At 51.7% G+C, this 19,353-nt stretch overlaps 1 protein-coding gene across 3 annotated transcripts in view; it reads left to right on the forward strand.

The window, feature by feature from the left end:
* Positions 1-16,771, forward strand: part of SUFU (SUFU negative regulator of hedgehog signaling) — a 99,958-nt gene extending 83,187 nt beyond the window's left edge. For all 3 annotated transcript variants that reach the window (XM_062000779.1, XM_010201545.2, XM_062000780.1), the window contains exons 11-12: positions 6,620-6,688; positions 9,837-16,771. In XM_062000779.1, the coding sequence (XP_061856763.1) occupies positions 6,620-6,688; positions 9,837-9,926 (159 nt within the window). In that variant the 3' untranslated portion in view covers positions 9,927-16,771. The remainder of the gene's footprint in view (positions 1-6,619; positions 6,689-9,836) is intronic.
* Positions 16,772-19,353: the final 2,582 nt, after the last annotated feature.

The following is a 19,353-nucleotide window of genomic DNA, read 5'->3' on the forward strand; positions in this document are numbered from 1 at the left end:
AGTACTTTGTCCAGACTAGTTTTGGATGAGTCAAGTTCTTTCATCTTCCTTAAGCCTCCTGACTATCCTGCCACCTGAGGCCACTCCCTTGCTACTCAAACTACATTTTGGCTACTTTGTGTAGGTTTTCTTCCACCCACTTGGAGCATTCCCTGAAATGCCTGTTCTTCCTTTGCTTTTTCACTCTGTCAGAATCGGTATTGCCTGTTGCCTTGGCTCCCTTGTCAGCCCTCTCCCCACCTGAGCCAAACTTTATATGTGTTCACTCGAAGCAACCTGGTCTGCAAGATGGATCTTGTCAGGCTGGGCCCTGAGGAGCCCAGGTCCCCAAGATCAGCCTTGCAGTTGGGAATGTCATGGAGAGGTCCCACAAGGTCAAAATCTTTAGGCGTCATCATGCATTGTACTTCCTCTTCTGGGATTGTAACATCACAGTGTGAAGCAATAGAATCCCTGAGGCAGCTGAGAGTGGAGGCTTTTTTCCTTTACAAGGCGGGTTGTGAATCTCATGGAAGAGCAACAGTGGAATTTCCCATCAAAGGTGTTTGTTGCAATGCTGGTACCTTTGAGGCTGTAATGAGAGCCGTGGCGGATTCAGGCGGTGAGATGACCTCTTCAGACAGTGCCAGGGCTGAGCGTGACGTAAAGAGATGCAGTGATGAGGCCTTTGCCCTGAACCACTTGCAGTCAAAGCAAAGCAATGCAAAGAAGGCCAGGCCAAGGGAAGAGCAGAGAGATGGGCTGGGAGATGCTTCTGGCACAAAGCCACATGATTTGTTAGAGGGGTTTATTGCTAGTGCTTCATTTCAGCAGGACATGCTGATGCACTTTTTTTGCTGTGCTATGGTCAGGAATTTACCTGAAACATTTTTAGGGCAAAGGACTCCTAAAGGTTGCTGGATGTTTGCAGATGTAAGAGATGACATGCAGCTTAGGGTACAACAGCTCCACCCATTCCAGGCATAACACCTGGATGGATGTACAGTTTGTTACAAGGGTTGGTATGGTTTGCATAGGGGTTTATTGCAATGCATCCCCACCTTCTCTGGCTGAGCCTTACAAGCCAACTGTACTAAGTTCAGAACTAATAAAACATGGTTTCCTTTCTTTGACAAACCTGTTAGAAGAGCAAGTGGCAGTGTTTAATGCAAACAAAGCACTAGGGCAAAGTGTGGGATTGTTTGGTTTGTTTCTAGGTAGGCAAGAAAATTGGGTATTATCAGCAAAAGCACCCCTGCTTAATTGGCCCTGGGCCAGTTGCTTGAGTCTTGCTCTGGACAAAGTGTATTTCTGAAGCTGGACAGAGCTGTAGCTTGATTCTAGCTCGGCTGCTGAGTCTTTCTTGATGAAAGACTGGCCAGCCGTGCCAGGCTTTCAACATCTGTGAGACCTCTGGCCCCAATCAGCTTTTCCTGAGCTGAGAATTTCAAGGCCTCGTGGTAGGATTGAACCCTGTATTGAGGGATGAGGTGTTAACTGTGTGGGATGGTACTTATATGATGACTATAAAATCTTTAATGTTTTAATAAGCACCAGTTGCTTTCAGAGACAGTCTCCTGTGGAGCCCCATGACCTTGTACATTTTTAGGTCTTGCCAGTTTTCACGCACTTGCAGCCGTGTGCCTGTAACGATACAGGGTTCTCAACTGTCTCTCTGGGTGTGAAAGCTTCAACACTGAGAGCTTCAAGACAAGCTCCTTCAGCTGACCCATAGGTAAGCCCTGTAGGTAAGAAGTAGGTTTCAGCAAGCTCAGGTGAGGCTTGCCACGAGAGGGAGACATCCTGCACACAGCCCGTGTGATCCCTGAACACATCCACCTGAGCGAGGCAGACTAGCCTGGTATTTTGTTACATGTCTGGGCACATGGCAGCTGTTGGTGAAGCCGTGAGAACCCAGATGCCAGACCTCAGTTGTGCAGGAGGTACCTGTGGTAGAAAACAGGCACTTATCCTTTGGCTAGGCATCATCTTCCAAGCAACTGCAATGGGACTAACGGCACGAAGAACACAGCAAACGGAACCTAGATCTGCTCGCAGAGGGACAGCATGTGGCTGGGCCTCTCTGGGGCAGGTCAGGGAGAATCCTGGTGTGAGCAGGACTGTGCAGCACCCAAGGAGATGTCTCAGATACTTCAGATGCTGTCTTGAGCCAGCAATGTGCCCTCATGGCCAAGAAGGCCAATGGTGTCCTGGGATGCATCAAGAAGAGTGTGGCCAGCAGGTCAAGGGAGATTCTTCTCCCTCTCTACTCGGCCCTGGTGAGGCCTCATCTGGAGTCCTGTGTCCAGTTCTGGCTCTTCAGCTCAAGAGGGACAGAGAATTGCTGGAGAGAGTCCAGCACAGGGCCACCAAGATGATCAGGGGACTGGAGCATCTTTCATATGAGGAAAGGCTGCAGGAACTGGGGCTGTTTAAGTCTGGAGAAGAGGAGACTGAGGGGTGATCTTATTAACATTTACAAACATCTAAATGGTGGGTGTCAGGAGATTGGGGCAGCACTTTTTCAATGGTAGCTAGCAACAGGACAAGGGGTAATGGGGTGAAGCTGGAACACAGAAAGGTCCACTTAAACATAAGAAAAAACTATTTCACTGTGAGGTGAGGGAGCCCTGGCACAGGCTGCCCAGAGGGGTTGTGGAGTCTTCAAGACCCGCCTGGACATGTTCCTGTGTGACCTGATCTAGGTGACCCTGCTTCTGCAGGGGAGTTGGACTGGATGATCTCTAAAGGTTCCTTCCAACCCCAACCATTCTATGTTTCTATGATACCTGCAGCTCCCTGGTGAGGCCGTTCCCTGTTCACACTGCAAACAGCCGTTACAAAGGCTGAGCTGCACCCAGTAACCAGCTTCGGCAGGCTGGGCCAGCCGGAGTGTTTGCAGAGAGCTGTGAAAACACAGCCCTGTGAGCACCCAGCTGCCACTCGGGAGAGCTGCCGTGCCTCCTCAGCACCAGCCTGAGGCCTTCATGGGAGGAGAGGCCTGCTCAGGGCGTGTAGGACGGCACCGGCTGCCCTCCGGATTGCGGCGGCTTTTCCCAGGGCTGCAGCACAATAGCGGGGCTCTGTTTTCCTTTGGGAAGGGAATAAGCTACCTCATCATTGTGATCTCTGTGCAGTGTCCTGTAGATAAGATAACAGTGTTGGAGGAAAACTCTAGATTCAGGTCTGAAATATAAAGTGAACAGGGCCTATTTGTTTAATTTGAGCTTCTAAGGTTTAAATCCCAGAGGAAATTAAATTAGGTGCCTAGAGCAATGGCAGTCTGTCATGTTTATTTGCTGGGAATGTCACCTTTAATATCATGCACATATAACGTGTGTGTGTGTTAATGTAATGGGGTATCATACTGTGCTGCAGCAGGCATGCTACAAGAACTGGAAACCTGAAATATTCTGAGTGAGAGAAGCTGAGATGGGATTGGATTTATTCTCACCCTTCTCCGTAGGAGCAAAGACTCCTTCACCATCATGAAGGTGTTTTTACTGATTGCAGGTGGGGATGGCAGCCTGATTTATGAGCACGGACCTTAGTGCTTTGGGGCCGTTTTGATTGGGTTGCTTGGAGGAGCAGGAATCTTGTCTAGATGTGAATCCAAGATGACAGTATTTCTTAGTTGCAAGCTCGCTTCAGCAGTTGGTGTGCTGTGGACACATTCCCCTGCATCCTCAGCAGAGCTCGAGAGTGCCAGGTTCCTGTGCTGAGGGACATGGCTGCTTGTACCATTAGTTACTCCTCCACTTCAGAGACTCCCTTCTTCTTCCGAAAGGAGAGCAGATCTCCCCAGCAGCATGAGGTACTAGGGTTTGGGATGGTTTTTCTCTGACTCAGGCTGTTAAGGACAGGCACATTTGACACACTGTGTGAATGTCACTGCAGCAGTTTGCCATTGCAGCCTGTGACGCCTGCCCTCCACCAAAGTTAACTGTCTATGCGGGGCATGCGGAATGGCACTGCAATCCTTTCTCAGTGTGCTGCACAGAGCAGGCGGCAATGGCTTTGATCCCACAAACACAGCCCAGGAGACAACTGAGCTGCGGACTCCTCTCCCCCTCCACTTGTCAGACCCTTCAGAGAGACAGTTCAGCTCAATACATCAGGGGAATTCATCGGTGGGGTTTTTTTTAGCTGGATTACCAAAATTAACTGAGGGAGCAGTGAGGTGCAGATGAGCTCAGCCATCTGAGGGAGCTGGCAGCCACAGTGCTCTGTCTAGGTTTATCCCTACTCTGGGAGTCTGTGGCTTAGCAGGGACCTAACTTGGCCCCTCCTTCACTCTCTCCACCCTTTCTGTTTACCCCAGCATACCCTGCCTTGTTTTCCCCCAGCCTCACAGCAGCTGGCTGCCTCGCACACGTTCCCATTTCTCTCCTGCCTCTGGCACCTCGGGAGCACCCAGAGGTGTTCCTGCTCCACTTGTCTTCTAGTCCCTCTGACAAAGCTGTGGCTCCTCATTCCTGCTCTCTCACCCATCCCAACCTCTGGCATTTTTGCTCATCCGTGGATGGCTGAATATTCATTTCCTCCTTGCCTGATTACTGTGAATACCAATTCCTCCTCCTTTTTCCGGCCGTTCAGTAGATTTTAATGTTTGCCAAATAGTTTTCACTCCCTCACCCCGTTGCAGGCTGCACCTCCGCAGAAACCGATCTGCTCCGTGCAGAGCCCCAGCTCCCACCCGGCCCTTCCTCCTGGGCTGCGCGATCGGGTTGCTCTCCTGCCTCAGACACAACAGACAGCTTCCTCCTCTTGCAAACAGTCAACAAACGGCTCTCTACAGTTCAACAGGCACAACAGTTACAGGCTCCTGCAAGGAGACTGCAGTAGTTTGCGGTGGTACTGCGTGTTTCAGTGCAATGTTTCTCAGCTTGCCAGTCTGCAGATTGGTGCCAGGTTGCAGAGTCCTGTCCAAAGCAGCAAGCTCCTGGCTCCTAGCTGAAGCAGGGTTTTTTCAGGCTTGAGGTATGATCAGAAAGGCCTGATGGAGCTGCCTGTGTCTCTGTTGAGCAGCTCAGTCATAAACCCTGGCCTGGAGCCTGCTGCAGGTTGAAGCTAAGCAAAGAGGGGAATGTGGTGGAGAGGGGAAATTGCGCTTCCCACACCTCCTCAGAAATCTGTGTGTAGTGGCAGCAGGGTAGAAAGGTTGAAGATGAGAGAACCACAGACACTTGGTAGCTCTTGAATCTGAATGTTGTGTTTTCAGGTCTCCTCTTGCAATCAAAGGAAGAAAGGGAGACTCTCTTCCTTTTTCTCTTTCTGTCCAGTAGCACTGTTGTGTGTTGCCAAACTGGAGTCCTGAGGCTTCCACTTGCCAAACAAACAGCCCATGGTATCCTGGTGGTCACCCACACCCCACTGATGTTACTGGCACCAAAGAACCGGTGGGCATGGGAGGAGGCTTTCTGCAGCCTGGCTGCCCCTCCTCCAGACACAAGCTGGAGGAGACAACGAAGAACAGTGAGGCTGGGCACTTGGCTCCAGCAGTGTTTGGTGCTGGAGCAGCCCCTTCTCTGGAGGCAGCACAGAGCTCATGGCTGGGGAGAAGGGCACAAGGGAAGGGTGAGAAAGGGGGCATGGGGATGGTGGGTGCTTCAGGATGGAAAGCAATTCCAGAGCCAGAGGAGGGGGTGGAGCAAAGGAAGGAAAGGCAGAGCAGGGGGGAAGAAACAAACCTGTAGACTGGATAGTGCTGCAACCTGCCAGGAATGCTGCTGCAAGGCCCCTCATCGTGTGGGGATGTTTTCCTGGCCCCACACTGCTGTCTGCTCCTGTGCCAAGCCAACTGGACTCCCTAGAGCTCTGGCCATTACAGCAGTTGTGAAGCGAGGCAGGACATGTTTGCTTTTCTCTATCACGTGCTTTGAAGAGAGTGGGAGTTCCTCCCCTTGAATTCCCAGGGGTGGCTTGCCCCACCAGTGTCTCTGGTTTGCGTGACACAGGGGGCTTCATGGAGCTGGGGCCGTGGCCCTCAGCTGGGAAGTTTGACCCATTGGCAGCTCTTTTCCTGGGCTGCTTTGTGCTTGCCAGCCTGGCCTTGAGCTAAGCCAGAAGCTTCCCCAGCACAGACATGTGGGGGGGACACGTGCAGTACAACGTGGAGGTGCAGAGCGTGGGCACCTCTGGGTACCTCCCGTACCCAGCATCTCGCTCATCTGAGCCATGTGCTGCGCTCGGGTCAGAGCCCTGCCCGTGCCCAGAGCACCAGCTCTGTACAGGTCTCAGGCTCTCCCTGCGTTGCTGTTTCATGATTAAACTGCGAGCTTCACTTCAATGGATCACATGAAAGTGCCTGTCTTCCACTGCCTCTCCAACAGTTGTTATCTTGACCCCTTTTCCTCCTTTCCCACTCCATCTCTCTAAAGCTGAGCCTCTAATTTTAGCCTGAGGAAGATAATTGAGGGTCAAAAAAGACTGCTGTATAATTTTAACATTTTTTTTCAGTGGTTGGGGTGGGAGGCAAAGTTAGGAGCTCCTTGCCCTCAAACCTTTGTGTTGTGGGAAAGAAGGATATAGGGGAAGGAGTGAGCTGGCACAGTCCACTCTCTGCAGAAGTCTTTCTGTTTCTTGCCAATTAACTACAACTAGGAGTGTAAAGACATAAACTACTGTATCTCCTTTGCAGATCCTGTTGACTGAAGAGTTCGTAGAGAGAATGCTGGAAGACTTAGAAGATCTGAATTCTCCAGAGGAAGTAAGGCTGCATCACTCCCCTATCTACCATGCACTGTCCCAGAGAGCTCAGTCCTGCAGTTTGCTTTGATCCTTCCCCCAGCTCACAGGCTGCAGCCCTGCCCCGGAGACTTGAGGCCTTACTAAACCTTCACATCTGCTGTGAACTGAGGCTTTGGGAGAAGGGTTTGCAACAGATAACAGGACAGGGATGAGTATTAAGGGAGACTGTGTTTCCTTTCCACCAGTATCTTTCCCAGAGCGGGGCAGCCCTGGGCCAGGCAGTGGGCTTTCCTCCAGGCAGCACAGTGCACAGTGTCCTCAGCAGCAGCTCCAAGCACAGCACCTTCCCTGCTGTCAGAAAGGCTGGAAGCAGTGGCAGCACGTTTACTGCTGACCAATCTGTTGTAGGGGCCTCCTTTTTTTGGGTTTGGGGAGCAGTCAGGGGCTTTCTCACATTCTTTAATTGGCCTTCACCTGCTGCCACTGCACGATGTGCAGAGGACCATCACCAGCCTGGAAGCATTACAACAGCAGCCAAGGGAGCTTTATAAAGCTTTGCTGTGCTGTACTAAACTTCCCCTGCCATGTGATCTCTTCCTGGGGAACATTTAACACCCTGTCTCCCATGCATGCCATATAAATATTCTGCTTGACTTCAAAGAGCAGTGGCAGAAATGACATGTAATATTTTTAATCCCATTTTTTACAGCTCCCTGCAGACTCTAAAGAAACTTTCCTTGGCTTGTAGAGCAGCCCTCCCATCCCTCACCCTGCTCCCCTCCCCCCAAGAAAAAATCTCAGGGCTCTAATTGTTTAATCCAGAGTTGATTTAATGCCAGGGTGTTCTTCACTATGTGAGTGAGGGGAGCATGCTGCTGGCTGTGCAGTGACTTTCAAGCCAGCTTTTATCCAGTTAAACCTAACCCAAAGCTCATTTTTGCCGGTGGCAGGGAAGCCCGGGAGCACTTCGGTTTGAAGGCCCTTTAGTTAAGGCTCTGGCCAGCTCCTGTGGCTTTGCTGTCTGCTGAGAGGCAGAGGCAACGAGCATGGCAGCTCCTGGCACCCAGCCTTCGGGTCCCAGTTACTGTGACTTTGCAAAATGAGAAAGTGAAAAACAAACAAATGCAAAGGATGACTTCTCCAAGAGGATTGCTTTGGAACCACTCTTGTTTATGAAAGGGAAAATACTTGAGCTGAAATGTGATCTTTCAGCATCCAGATTCCTCCAAAGATTTGTAACTTGCAGGATCCCAGATTGGGCCAACTGAAGGCGTTCCTCAGCAGCCCTGACTGTTGCTGATGGTATTCACGTGGCAGAACAAAGCACTGCAAGGAGACTCTTTCCTTTGCTGCATAAAGAGCCACCTGTGATAAGTGAAGTGATCTGAGTATCTGCAGCATATTTTTCACGTTCTCTCAATACTGAGCTCACAAGAATCCCTTGGGCAGCGTAGGGCCACTAGATTATATGGTGCAAGCTATACACAGGGCTTGAGTTTAAAAAACCTAAAATCATAAGTGGGTCTTAAGCTGTTAACATTTCCTAGAAGAGAAAGAGTGGGAGTTTATGGTAGCCACCATCCCAAAGGATGCTCCTGATCAGACCCTGACCTGCCAGCTTGGCATACTAAGGCCAATGGTTACCCTCATACACAGCTGCCAACGGAGCAAGGTCAGGAGCAAATTCTTGTTAGAGCCAGCCTTGCTGTGGAGCAGGCAGCTGGAGGGGATCTCCTCTAGCAGGAACCTGTCACTGAGCCAGTGTTAATGTCCTTCAGAAACAGGGCACTTACGGGAAGAAAGACGAGTAATTGATGATTTGCAGGTCACTGTCCCCTTGCACCGACTCTCTAATACATGTAGCCTCTGGAAAGCTTACGGTGCTGCTGGCCTTGGGCTGAGGACTGCTAGGAGAAGGGTGCCATGTCTGTAAGCATTCTGAATTAGCTGCCTCCAGTTCAGATTGTCACTGGTGATGTGGATTGTGGTGACATTCCTCCCTGGGAGTTCTGTCAGGCAGGGTGTTGGGGACTATCACAGTGTCAGGCAGTGCTACACAGTGGGTGCAGCAGTTTTAAGAACAATGAGGCTGCCAACTGGCATCCAGGGCTGTCCCCAACATGTTTCAGACTCTCAGGCCAGGCAGTGTGCTTGTGTGTAATGCTTGTGCAGAACTGGTTGCCATACAGCTGTGGATGGGGCAGATTTGTAGCCTAAGAGATCCCACTCCCCACCTCTCACACCCCTCCCAGAGGTGTTTTTGAGGGATCTGTCTGAATGCATGGGCCCTGGTCAAAGGCGGTTGTGAGAAGGATTGGTGTAAGTCCCTTGCACCTCTGTCCCCACATGGTCATGACTAGGATCGGAGATGTTGGGGTGACTTCTCAGCCTAAGGCAGGGTGCGCTGAAGTAACAGCAGGATGGGACCAGTGCACTTGTTTGGGAAACACTGCCCAGAGCCAGTGCTGTATAAACCAGACTGGGGCAAAAAAAAATCTCTGTTCCCTGTGCTTCAGTCAATGTTTGCAAAACAGCCTGAGCAGCTGAGTGCCTGTGAATATGAGGCATTGTACAGGCCTGTGCAAAGCCTTGGTCGCAGAAGTGGGGGGATAGGAGTGGAGCAGAAATGCTGTTCAGGCACCCTGGATCCCCCCCAGCCACAGTGAGTGGCACAGTTTGCCCTCCCAGAGTTGATGCCACTCTCAAGCCTGTCACCCAGCAGAGCCATGCTGGCTCACGTGCAGCCCACCCTATATGAGCAAGAGTTTGAAAGCTGTCTCCCCCTTTAAAGCAATTGGGAGCTCTGGGGGCTGGGGCAGGTGAAAGGGACATGGTCAGATGAGAAGGGAGATACTTGCACTGCTGTGAATTTTCAGAGAGCTCAGGGAGGGGCAATGGTGTTGGGGGCAGAAACCCTTCAAAATCCATCTGATGAAATAACCAGCACTTGGGCTGAAATCTCAGAACTTTACTTTGGCAGCTGAAGCACAGGCCACATTATCTAATGTCCAGTGCCGTCCAAAACATACTGATGGGGAAATGTTTTCTTAGTGGCCTCTTGTTTTAAAACATAACAATAACATGAGGCTGCCTGCCTTTGCAAAAGGTTTGTTTTTTCTGTGGGTTGCAGTGATATACATTAACTGATTCTCTCTACTGTCTTACAGTTTAAACTTCCAAAGGAGTACAGCTGGCCTGAAAAGAAACTGAAAGTTTCCATCTTGCCAGATGCCGTGTTCGACAACCCGCTGCATTAGAGCTGAATTACACCCTTCTAACAACTGGGAGAGCCAAGTTACTGTCCATTACCCAGTGACTCACAGGATAATTAATGCAGTAAAAACTCTGCCTGCAAATAAAAGAGTTTGCTGCACGACCACTGCAAACAGAAGAGAAGCTCCTCAGCACCAGCCCAGCCCGAACTGAGCCCTTCCCTTTATCCTTCCCAAGGCTGAGCTCTCTGGGAACAGCCTGCGTATGTGTGAGTGCGAGTGAGAAATATTTAACTATGAAAATTAGCAGTAAGAATCCTTTTTCTCTCTCCTAGCTACAGAGCTCCCCTCTGCCTTAGCCCAGGGTGTAGACGCTCTGCACGCCTGTATTTACACATGCGTTTCTGCCAGGTGCGAGCCTATAATCCGTGGATTAAATGTTCTTTACGTGACTCTGGAGTCCTTTTGTTAGCCAAACTTTTACTGACTGCAGAACTGTTCTTCCATGTGCTATTTTTTTTCACTTTGCTTTTCAGAAACGGAATGGTATTTCCCCTGTTTAAAGGAGGCCAAAAGCTCACATGCTTGAAGCTGAACAGATTTAAAAGATGAACTTTCTAGTTCAGTCAAGAAAAACAAACCCAGATCCTCCCTGGCCTCAAATTAGGCATGTTTTAAGTGTTGGTCTTGGTGCTATTAGCTATGGTATCGCTGCAAACAGAGGCAACTTTATTCTCGAGCATCCTGTCCTTGTGCCTGAACCCCAGGGAAGGTCGCAACCTCTGGTTTTGCACAAGCAGGAGGAAGAAAGCTACCGGGGTGGGGGAGATCTCCTGTTTACAGTGTGTTTATCTTTAAAGAGATACTGTCAAGTATTTTTTCCTTGCTATTGTACAGAATTTGAGAAGCTAGAAAGGACTGTTTGTTCACAGGGACAACTTCAGCAGCTCTGCAGGATCCAGTGGGCTGCTTGAATGCATATGAAATGGAGATCTCCGCTGCCCTGGCATAGCAGAGAGGAAACTCAGCCTCAATAAAGCCAACTATTCTCGCTTTTCCAGCAGGGTTGTGCCCTAGTACAGCTCCATTTTCCCCTCTGGCCTCGCTATGGAGGCTCTTGTTGTTGATGTCCCTCTTTTCAGATAGATCTGAACTGTAAAGCATTGAAAGCAGTTTGAAAAGGCCCCTCTCTAGATCCCTGTGGCTTCTTCTTTGGAGGTGTGCAGAGGAGACAGTCTCTGCTTCAAGATGCTGGCCCCTGCGGCTATGCTGCAGCAAACCACCTCAGGCTTCACCCCCTGCTGATGTTGCAGGTTGTTTCTGATCCATATTCCCCAGCCTTCCTCTGCCCATTGTCTTTTGATGACAACTCTTCACTCCTTGTCAGGGGAGATGCAGCTTTCCTTCTACCCCTTTCTGCCTAACTTGACCGTTTTATGCGCAATTGCTGTGTGATCCTAATACAAGTATAACAAAAGCTTTTAACACTTAACTCCCCTGATCAAACAGCAAAGTCCAGCAGGCCTCACAGTACCCCAGGGTTGGTTTTCTGTTTGTTTTCTGATTTAATTTCTTCCTGGCAGAGTCAGCTTTGATGTTTTTTGCATACATTTGAGGCGGGTTAATGCTGGTCAAGAAGCAGAGCTAGGAGCCACAAAGCTTTCCTTGGACTTGCTACAGAATTCCTCTGTGGCCTCAGGCAAGTCACTCAATGTCTCTGTGCAGAGAGGGTGATTATTGACTAGAGGGCTGTAGGACCTACCCAAGCATGCCAGGGTTTGCAGGGGAGGGCGTGCTTTGTGTACAAAGTAGTACTTGTCTTATTATAATTGTTGTTATATTATAATTTAAGGCAGGCCAAATGCAGGGTCCAACACTGCTCGTCAGAACCTTCCTTTCTGCAAAGCTAGGAAAGCAATTTACATGTAAATGAGTTTGTCATTTTGTCTGAACTCAGAGGATCATCTTAAAATCCTGCTGCGAAAGAACAAACTTTCACATATCTGCGTGTGCCAGCCAGAATGGTTTCTGTGCTGTGGCAGACTGCATTCAGCCCTGGGATCTCTTGGCCAGTTTTCATCGTCCCACTTAGCACTAAGCATCCCTTCTACAGCCTGGATGTATATGCAGGGCACAGCATGGGCGAGAAAGCAGCATGGAAATGCACCAGCCTGGCTTCAAAAATGACATACCCAGTGTCCCACCACGAGATATTGAGCAAACGGGTGATTGTGGCAGTCAGGGCAGGGGCAGCAAGTAGCGTTTCGTCCCAAAGCCATCCGCCAACGGTAGCCCATGGACTGCTCTTGTACGAGCTTGCCGGGGGTGCCTGCAGCAGAGCTGGCCCCTTGCCACGATGCTGACTGCTCTTCCTTGTTTCCAGATGCTAGCTCTCATTAAAAGGAGCTTAAAATCCACATCTTAGTGGAGAAGGGACATTTGGAAGGTCAATTGTTGCTCTTCCTGCAGAGATCGGCGCGGGGCAGAGCAAAGTCCATCAGACCCTCTCTGGGCTGTGACACACATCTGGAAAGCTGAGGACCTCCTGCCCTATGAACTCTTTGAGCCTTTGCCACAGGGATGTGGTGCTGGACGTAGGGAAGGCACCTCCTCCAAGCTGCCTTGTGCTCCAGTTCTGCCTTTCTCATGTGTGTGTTTTCCTCACCATATTTACTCTCATCAGACGCTCTGGGTTGGGTTTTCATTGACTTCAGCGAGAGCACACTGAATGCATCTGAAAATCCACCCAGTATCCTTGTGTGTGTGTGTGTGTGTATTTTGGTTCCATGTCATGTATTTATATATAGTTCTGTGTATTTCAGTCATGAACAGGTGGCATGCCAGAAATCTCTATTTCTGAGACACTTTCTCACAGATCTTTGCTGGTAGCCAGATAACAGTTGAGGGGCAGGTTTGAAGGGAAGGAAAGGAAATCTCCCTATTTAGTTAAGGGGGGAAATACTAGATAAGTAACTGCTAAAATAGAAATCTCTGTCTTGCTGTTAGACCGCCTATAAGGGAGAAACTGGTGAAAGTCAACCTTTAAGCTCCAAAATCGTGTTGCTGCCTCTCAACAGTTATCTAAAAATAAGAAAGTTGCACGTTACTTGGTGTTGTGGAGAGCTGTGCACCCACAGGACCTCCTCTCCCCCGATTCACATCCAGCTTGCAGTCATGCCAAAGACTTATTCCTTGGTGAGTAAATGAGATCTTGAGTTTGGGTATTTTCATCTTGGGGAAGGAGGACAAGCCTGTGTGTGAAGGAAATGGAAAAGAAACCCTTGTATTTTAGTGAGCGAGTAGTTGGAAGAGGGGAAGTACATCAGTGTCAGTAAAGAGCAGGGTATTTTTCTAGCCCAAACCTGCTGACACAGTAGGTCTGCTGGTGCTGATTTCTGACTTTTTGTCTAGATTGTATAGAAGGTCTGAAGCAGGATTGTATGAAACCAGAACCCATGAGGCTTGTGTTGGCTAAAGATAGTGATCTGGATGGAAATGGCTGCAGTTTGGGAGCAGTGAGAACAGGTTTTCTGCCTCCTGGAGAAATTCTGCAATGCAGGTCAATAGGGGTTATTCCAAAGATGAGCCTTATGGCAGACCCATCATGCCTTCAAAAGCCGACATGTGACAGCAATTCTGAAACAAGAGAAGTCCCAAAAGCCAGGACTCCTCTCCCTCTTAACTGGTGGTTAAAAACAGGAGAAGGAATGCGTAGTTTCGGTATTAAAGTATGCAGGATACGCTCTGAGCAGAGCAGTCAGTCTTGTAGCTGGCATGACCTACAGAGATATTTTCAGTGGCTTAGATAGGTGGTGCCTGCTGTGTGTAATGTCTTTGAGGACGGTGATATATTGGTTTTCCTGTACATAGATTTGCCAACAGTGATTTGAAATGATATTCTGAAGCTCTTCAAATATTCAGTTGTTCTTGGATGGCTTTTGAAATGACACCATCAGGTCATCAAATGGTCTTTGAAGAAGTGAGAGTTGTGCTGTTTTTCATCTGTGACCAGTAGAAATATTCAGGGGGTGTAGTTTAAAAAAAACCACCAAAACTAAAAAGCACAACAGTTGAAAGCTTGGCTTGGAGGGAGCAGATTGCTGGGGAGAGGTTGGTGAGGAGCAGGTTGGCAGCCTCCCTCCTGCACCCGCCACTCAGGCTTGTTGGAGGCAGCGCAGTCCTTACGCGTGTCAGGCACTGCAAGGGGAGCTAATGTGAGTGCAGGGAAGCTAGAAACCAAAGTGAGAGTCATCAGGGCCTCAGCAGAGCATGGAGTCAGTCTTTGCAGGCGCATCCTCATCTCCGTGCTGAGGCCCACTGAGGTCCTGCCTGGGTACAAGGAGCGGGCCACGCACATCCCACTGCGTGTGTATGCTCTGGCCTGTACCGTGGCTGATGGTGGAGGCTGCAAATGGCTGCATCTGAGGTTGTCAAGGATGGAGAGTGGCAGTGTGGCTGCTTCCATCTCCTTTGTTGTTCTAATTAGTGTGGGGTGAGAAGTGGTGCTCATGCTCCACTGCCTGTCATGAGAAGCTCGAGGCTGCTCACTGAGCGAGCTTTATTGCTCACCCACCTGCCATTCCCTTTGTCAAACAGCCCCCCAGCTCCTCACAAAACCCTTTCTGAGGTGTGTCCCTGGGAAGGGTTTGGCCAGCTGCAGGTTTTGCAGGGCACAGGGTTGGGCAGAGGGTTAGACACAGACTGGCTGTTGGTCTGTCCTGAGGGCTGCTCCCTCCTCCTAGGCTGGCATCTACAGCCCATGTCCCGCTTTGCCACCTTGTATCTGACTGGGGCAAGTCAGTGTCCTGCCAGGCTGGGAGGAGATCTGCAAACCTTCAGGCCAGAGGAAACCCGGAGACCGGTGTTTCTGATTTTCCCTTAGGCCCAGGCGCGGCCTTGCACCCTGTGGCTGCCAAGTCTTGGGCTTCAGGCCCAACACCATCACAGACAGGTGAGGTGGTACCATGAGAGCCCTCCCACCTCCTGGGGACTTGGTCCTCCACATGACCACCCTCCGTTTACAGTATAGATTGTGCCTTAATTCTCCCTGCAAGTGAAGCAGCGAGGACAGATGAATTGTTGAGCAACCAGGACCCTTCTGTGTCTCTGTCCGCCTCGCTGACACTGGCCTGCGCAGCAGCCGCCCTGTGTCCCAAACGCTCCCGAAACGCGCCTTGGCCGTTGCTGGGTTCACCTCCCCAGATTTTAGAGCTGAATTTACATCTCTGGGGCTGTGGCAGTTTTTAATGAGCTCTGTAGTAACCTGCTATTTCAATAACCTTTGTTTCTGTGGTGTTATTGTCTGCCTTGTTCTCTTTTTTAAAAAGCAAAACCCAAAATGCCTTGTGTTCAACACGAGTCCAAAATTTCAAATGGAGAACGAGCCTGAGGTTGCAAATGTGTTTTAAACCCTGTCCCTGCATCGACCTGTCTCTCTTGGGCAGGGAGCCTGTTGTGTATCGTACTTCATCACCTCTTCATTTCTACCATGGTTCTGTTGCCCCTACAATCACTGACGGACCATAACATCATCCTAAGCGGCACATGGGTTCAGAAGGATCAGTTCCAGTCTGCCCTGAAGGCAGCACTTCCCTTTCGCATGCTGAAAGGCCATGGGAATCGTTCACCATTTGGCTCACAGGGCCCTGATAGCAGGAGAGGAACGTCAGCCCAGGAGGGACTGCCCTTGGCAGATGTGGCCTGCCAGGTCCTGCTTGTTTTTAGACAGTCGTGATGCTGCATCCCCCCTCTTTAAAAAGAGGAAGAGAGAGGAAAAAACCCCAACCTCAAAAAGCCAGAGGAAAATTTCCTGCCGATTGTTGTGTTTTGCAAACACTGGTCTTTTCTCTCGCCCTCTCCCTCCACTCCTGGCGAGGCTGGAGATGAAAATGGCTCCTTTGTTCCTTTCCCTGGGGCCCAACTGCAGCGAAAGTGCGGCTCCGGAAACCCTCCGCTGCACGAGCGGCGAGGGTGGGAGGGACCGAGCTGTCGCCGTGTGCGGTCGGTCCTGCACAAATACAGCGTGTGCTGACAATGCCCTGGGCAGGATGGGCGCAGGAGGACGTCGTCGGGCCGGCCACGCAGCTCCTGCGCCGTCCCTCCTGCCGTGGAACCAAGGGGGCAGAGGAAGCGGAGGCGGCTGCCAGTGCCTGTGTTGTCCAGGCACTGACTGGTCACAGGCTGGGGGACTCCTGGCCCTTTTGTTCTCAGCTTTCCCTGAAGCAGCACTTTGCAGCCCGGTGGCAGCTGATGGCATCACTGGGGGCTTGTGCCCTGGCTCCTGCACCCAGGTGTTCCTTGCACCCACCCAGCCCCGCTGCTCCACGTTTGGCCACGGTCACGCTGCAAACCCAAGTGCAGTCATTCAAAATCCTCCTTGCAGCCCAGGGATGTGGGGACACCGCTTGTTTTCAATACTGGACGGTTTCCATAAAACCTAGAGCAAAGGCGAGCTCCTCAGGGCAGGGGGCACCACAGCAACCCCCAGGTGCTGGGGCAGCCCTCACAGCCCCGAGCTGAACCCGTCTGTAGCTGAGCCATGTGCGTGTGCGAGTGTGTGCGGTCTGCGTGAGCGACGAGCCCCAGGGCCCTACCCACGGGGCTGGAAGGAGCCCGTGTTTCTGCAGCCAGTGTCTCCCTACCTTGTAGATGGCCTTTCTTCCCCCTCCCCTCCTCCTCCTTTTTTTTTTTTATATAAAAGACAAAAAACAAATGGAGAGCTAAACTAGCAGAGGTTTTTAAATATTTTATATTAGTTTCTAATGTAAATTCTTACATTGTTATTGCAGTGCTGGGTGTGTTTTCACCTGCACGTGACCTTTTGTAATATTTTTGTGAATCGCTGAATGGTTTTTTTTCCCTCCCGTGTATTCCAAGTGCATTAAACGTATTTGCAGAATCGTGGGTGTCCTCTCTGTGGCATGGGCGGCCTCGTGCTCAGCCCCCTCCTTCTCATCTGCGCCTTCTCCCCCCGGTCCTGGCGTCTGTCTGCCAGCCAGACGTCATGAGTGCCAGCATGGGAGGGAAAGGGATCTTCCTTTTCCCCAAAACCCTCAGCTAAACAGCCAGTCCCAGCCCCTGCCGGGTGCAGGATCCTCCGTGAGCATCTGCTGGCGAAAGCCCTTGAGCCAAGGCAGCCCGAGCATCCTGGCAGCGGGGGTGTTGCGCAGCGTTTGGACGCGAAGCCGGGATGGGGAGCACCGGCACGTGGGTCTGAGGACGCGGCCGGTTGGCTGAGGGGTGGCAACCGCGTCCTCGGGCACAGGCAGGAGGGAGCCGAGGCGAGGGCCAGGTCGGGTTCACACTTCCCATGCCAAGCGGGACGTGCCGTGGGACGCGCCGGGGTGTGGATGTGCACGTGGGGACCAAATCTGCTGGAGAAGAGATACAGCACACACTTCTGAAAAAATATTGCTGAGCTAATGTTGCAATGATTTCCCAGCAACACACAGCGATTTTGCAGTAATCTTTCTGCACTCCTTGGTAATAAATTCCTTTAAGGTCAGAGAAAGGAAGGGTGGAATATCTTGGGGCGGGGTGGGGATGGGAGATGGCTGTGTGCAGAGCAAGGGTGACAGGGAAGGGAGAGGATGTGCGGGAGCCAAAATCCAGCTTTGGGCAGGCTTTACAATTGCTCTTCGAGGTGTTATGTCAGCCTTCTCTGCATTGAATGGAGAGCAATCAGTGGAAAGAGTTCCTGAGAGGATTTGTTTTCTTTTGAAGTTTGGTGTGAAAACCATCCTTTCCCAAAGATTGTCTCCTGCAGCTGCATCCAGACACGATCTGTGCCCTCCCCGAGGCAAAGCAGCCGGGTCTCTGAGAGCCACCAGTGCAGAGCAACCCGTGCCAGGTATGCTGAAAGGAACGTGGCCATAGCTCGGGCTGGCTTCATCACATGAGGAAACCTTGCTGGTCAGCTGAGATCCCCACCGAGGTTATTTGCTGGGTGGGGACAGGAGGAACTGTCTGCAGCTAGTCCCCTGGCCTGAGACTCCCTGTGCCCCTCACCTTGCCAGGTTTTGTGTTTGCAAGCACAAAGCCACCCCACTGAGACATCCCAGTGAGGGTGGAGCAGGACCAGCCAGGGACCCCTCCGCTTGCACAGTACTGGGAGCCCTCCCTGACAGCCCCCGGCCACTCCTGATGCTTGGTCAATTTAACTGATGAGTTAAATGCTCTGCCTTCACCATGGTGGCCAGGCAGCACCCCCTTTGCACATCCCAGCCAACCCCTCTGTCCAGCCCCAAATCCGGAGGGGACCCCAGGGGTGTCTCTGGGGCTGCAGCACAGCGGAGTGCCCGTCTCCCACTGCCGCCTTTCACCCTGAGCCCCGCCGCCCGGCCTGGGCTGCCTCACCGCTCTGCCTCCGCCCCAGCCCAAAGCACCTTCGGGCACTGAATTTAATTAAGGGTTCTGAAAAGCGGTGTCTGGGAGCCCCTCCTGGATCTGCGGCTCTGAACTTCATTAGGAGCGGTTTGTTGCTAATAATGCCGGCAGCTTCTCTAATTAATAATGGAAAGGCTGCGAGCAGATGCCAAGCCAGGAGAGGGAAGGGATTTGTTTGTTTATTTCTCTCATCTCTTGGTTTGGCCTTTTGTTTTGTTTTGTTTTGGAGTGCAGAGGGAGAGCTGGGGCTTGTTTCCCATCTGAAAAGTGAATGGCAGTGCCTGGGAAGAGGCGGCATGTCCCCCAGCCCACAGCGTGTCCCCAGCCCACGGCATGTCCCCCAGCCCACAGTGTGTCCCCAGCCCACAGTGTGTCCCCAGCCCACGGCATGTCCCCCAGCCCACAGTGTGTCCCCAGCCCACAGCGTGTCCCCCAGCCCACAGCGTGTCCCCAGCCCACGGCATGTCCCCCAGCCCACAGCGTGTCCCCAGCCCACGGCATGTCCCCCAGCCCACAGCGTGTCCCCCAGCCCACAGCGTGTCCCCAGCCCACGGCATGTCCCCCAGTCCACAGCGTGTCCCCAGCCCACAGCGTGTCCCCAGCCCACAGCATGTCCCCCAGCCCACAGCATGACCCCCAGCCCACAGCATGTCCCCCAGCCCACAGCACATCCCCCAGCCCACACGATGTCCCCCAGCCCACAGCGTGTACCCCAGCCCACAACGTGTCCCCAGCCCACAGCTCGTCCCCCAGCCCGTGGTGGGATGGTGCAGCAGCAACAGGGAAGGATTCTCTGTGCTTTAGCCCACCTGGACTACAAGGATGTGTTACTCAGCACCCAGAAATCGGCATCCCAGGTTCCTTTGGATTTTTCTTTCCCCTCACTTTCCCCCTCTTCTTTTTTTGCCCTGTTCCTCCCTCACTCACTGTCTCGCCCAGCCACCGTTCATGGCCCAGCTGGCCTCAGCAGCACCTCGATGCAGGCTCCCAGAACGCCCCGGCACACAGGACCTGACACATTAACACCCCATGGTCCTGGGAGCCCTGTGGCCAACCCGTAACAGGAGAGGAGCCCGAAGCAGCTGGG

This window comes from Colius striatus, chromosome 8 (genome assembly GCF_028858725.1).
Source record: "Colius striatus isolate bColStr4 chromosome 8, bColStr4.1.hap1, whole genome shotgun sequence".
Classification (NCBI taxonomy): domain Eukaryota; kingdom Metazoa; phylum Chordata; class Aves; order Coliiformes; family Coliidae; genus Colius; species Colius striatus.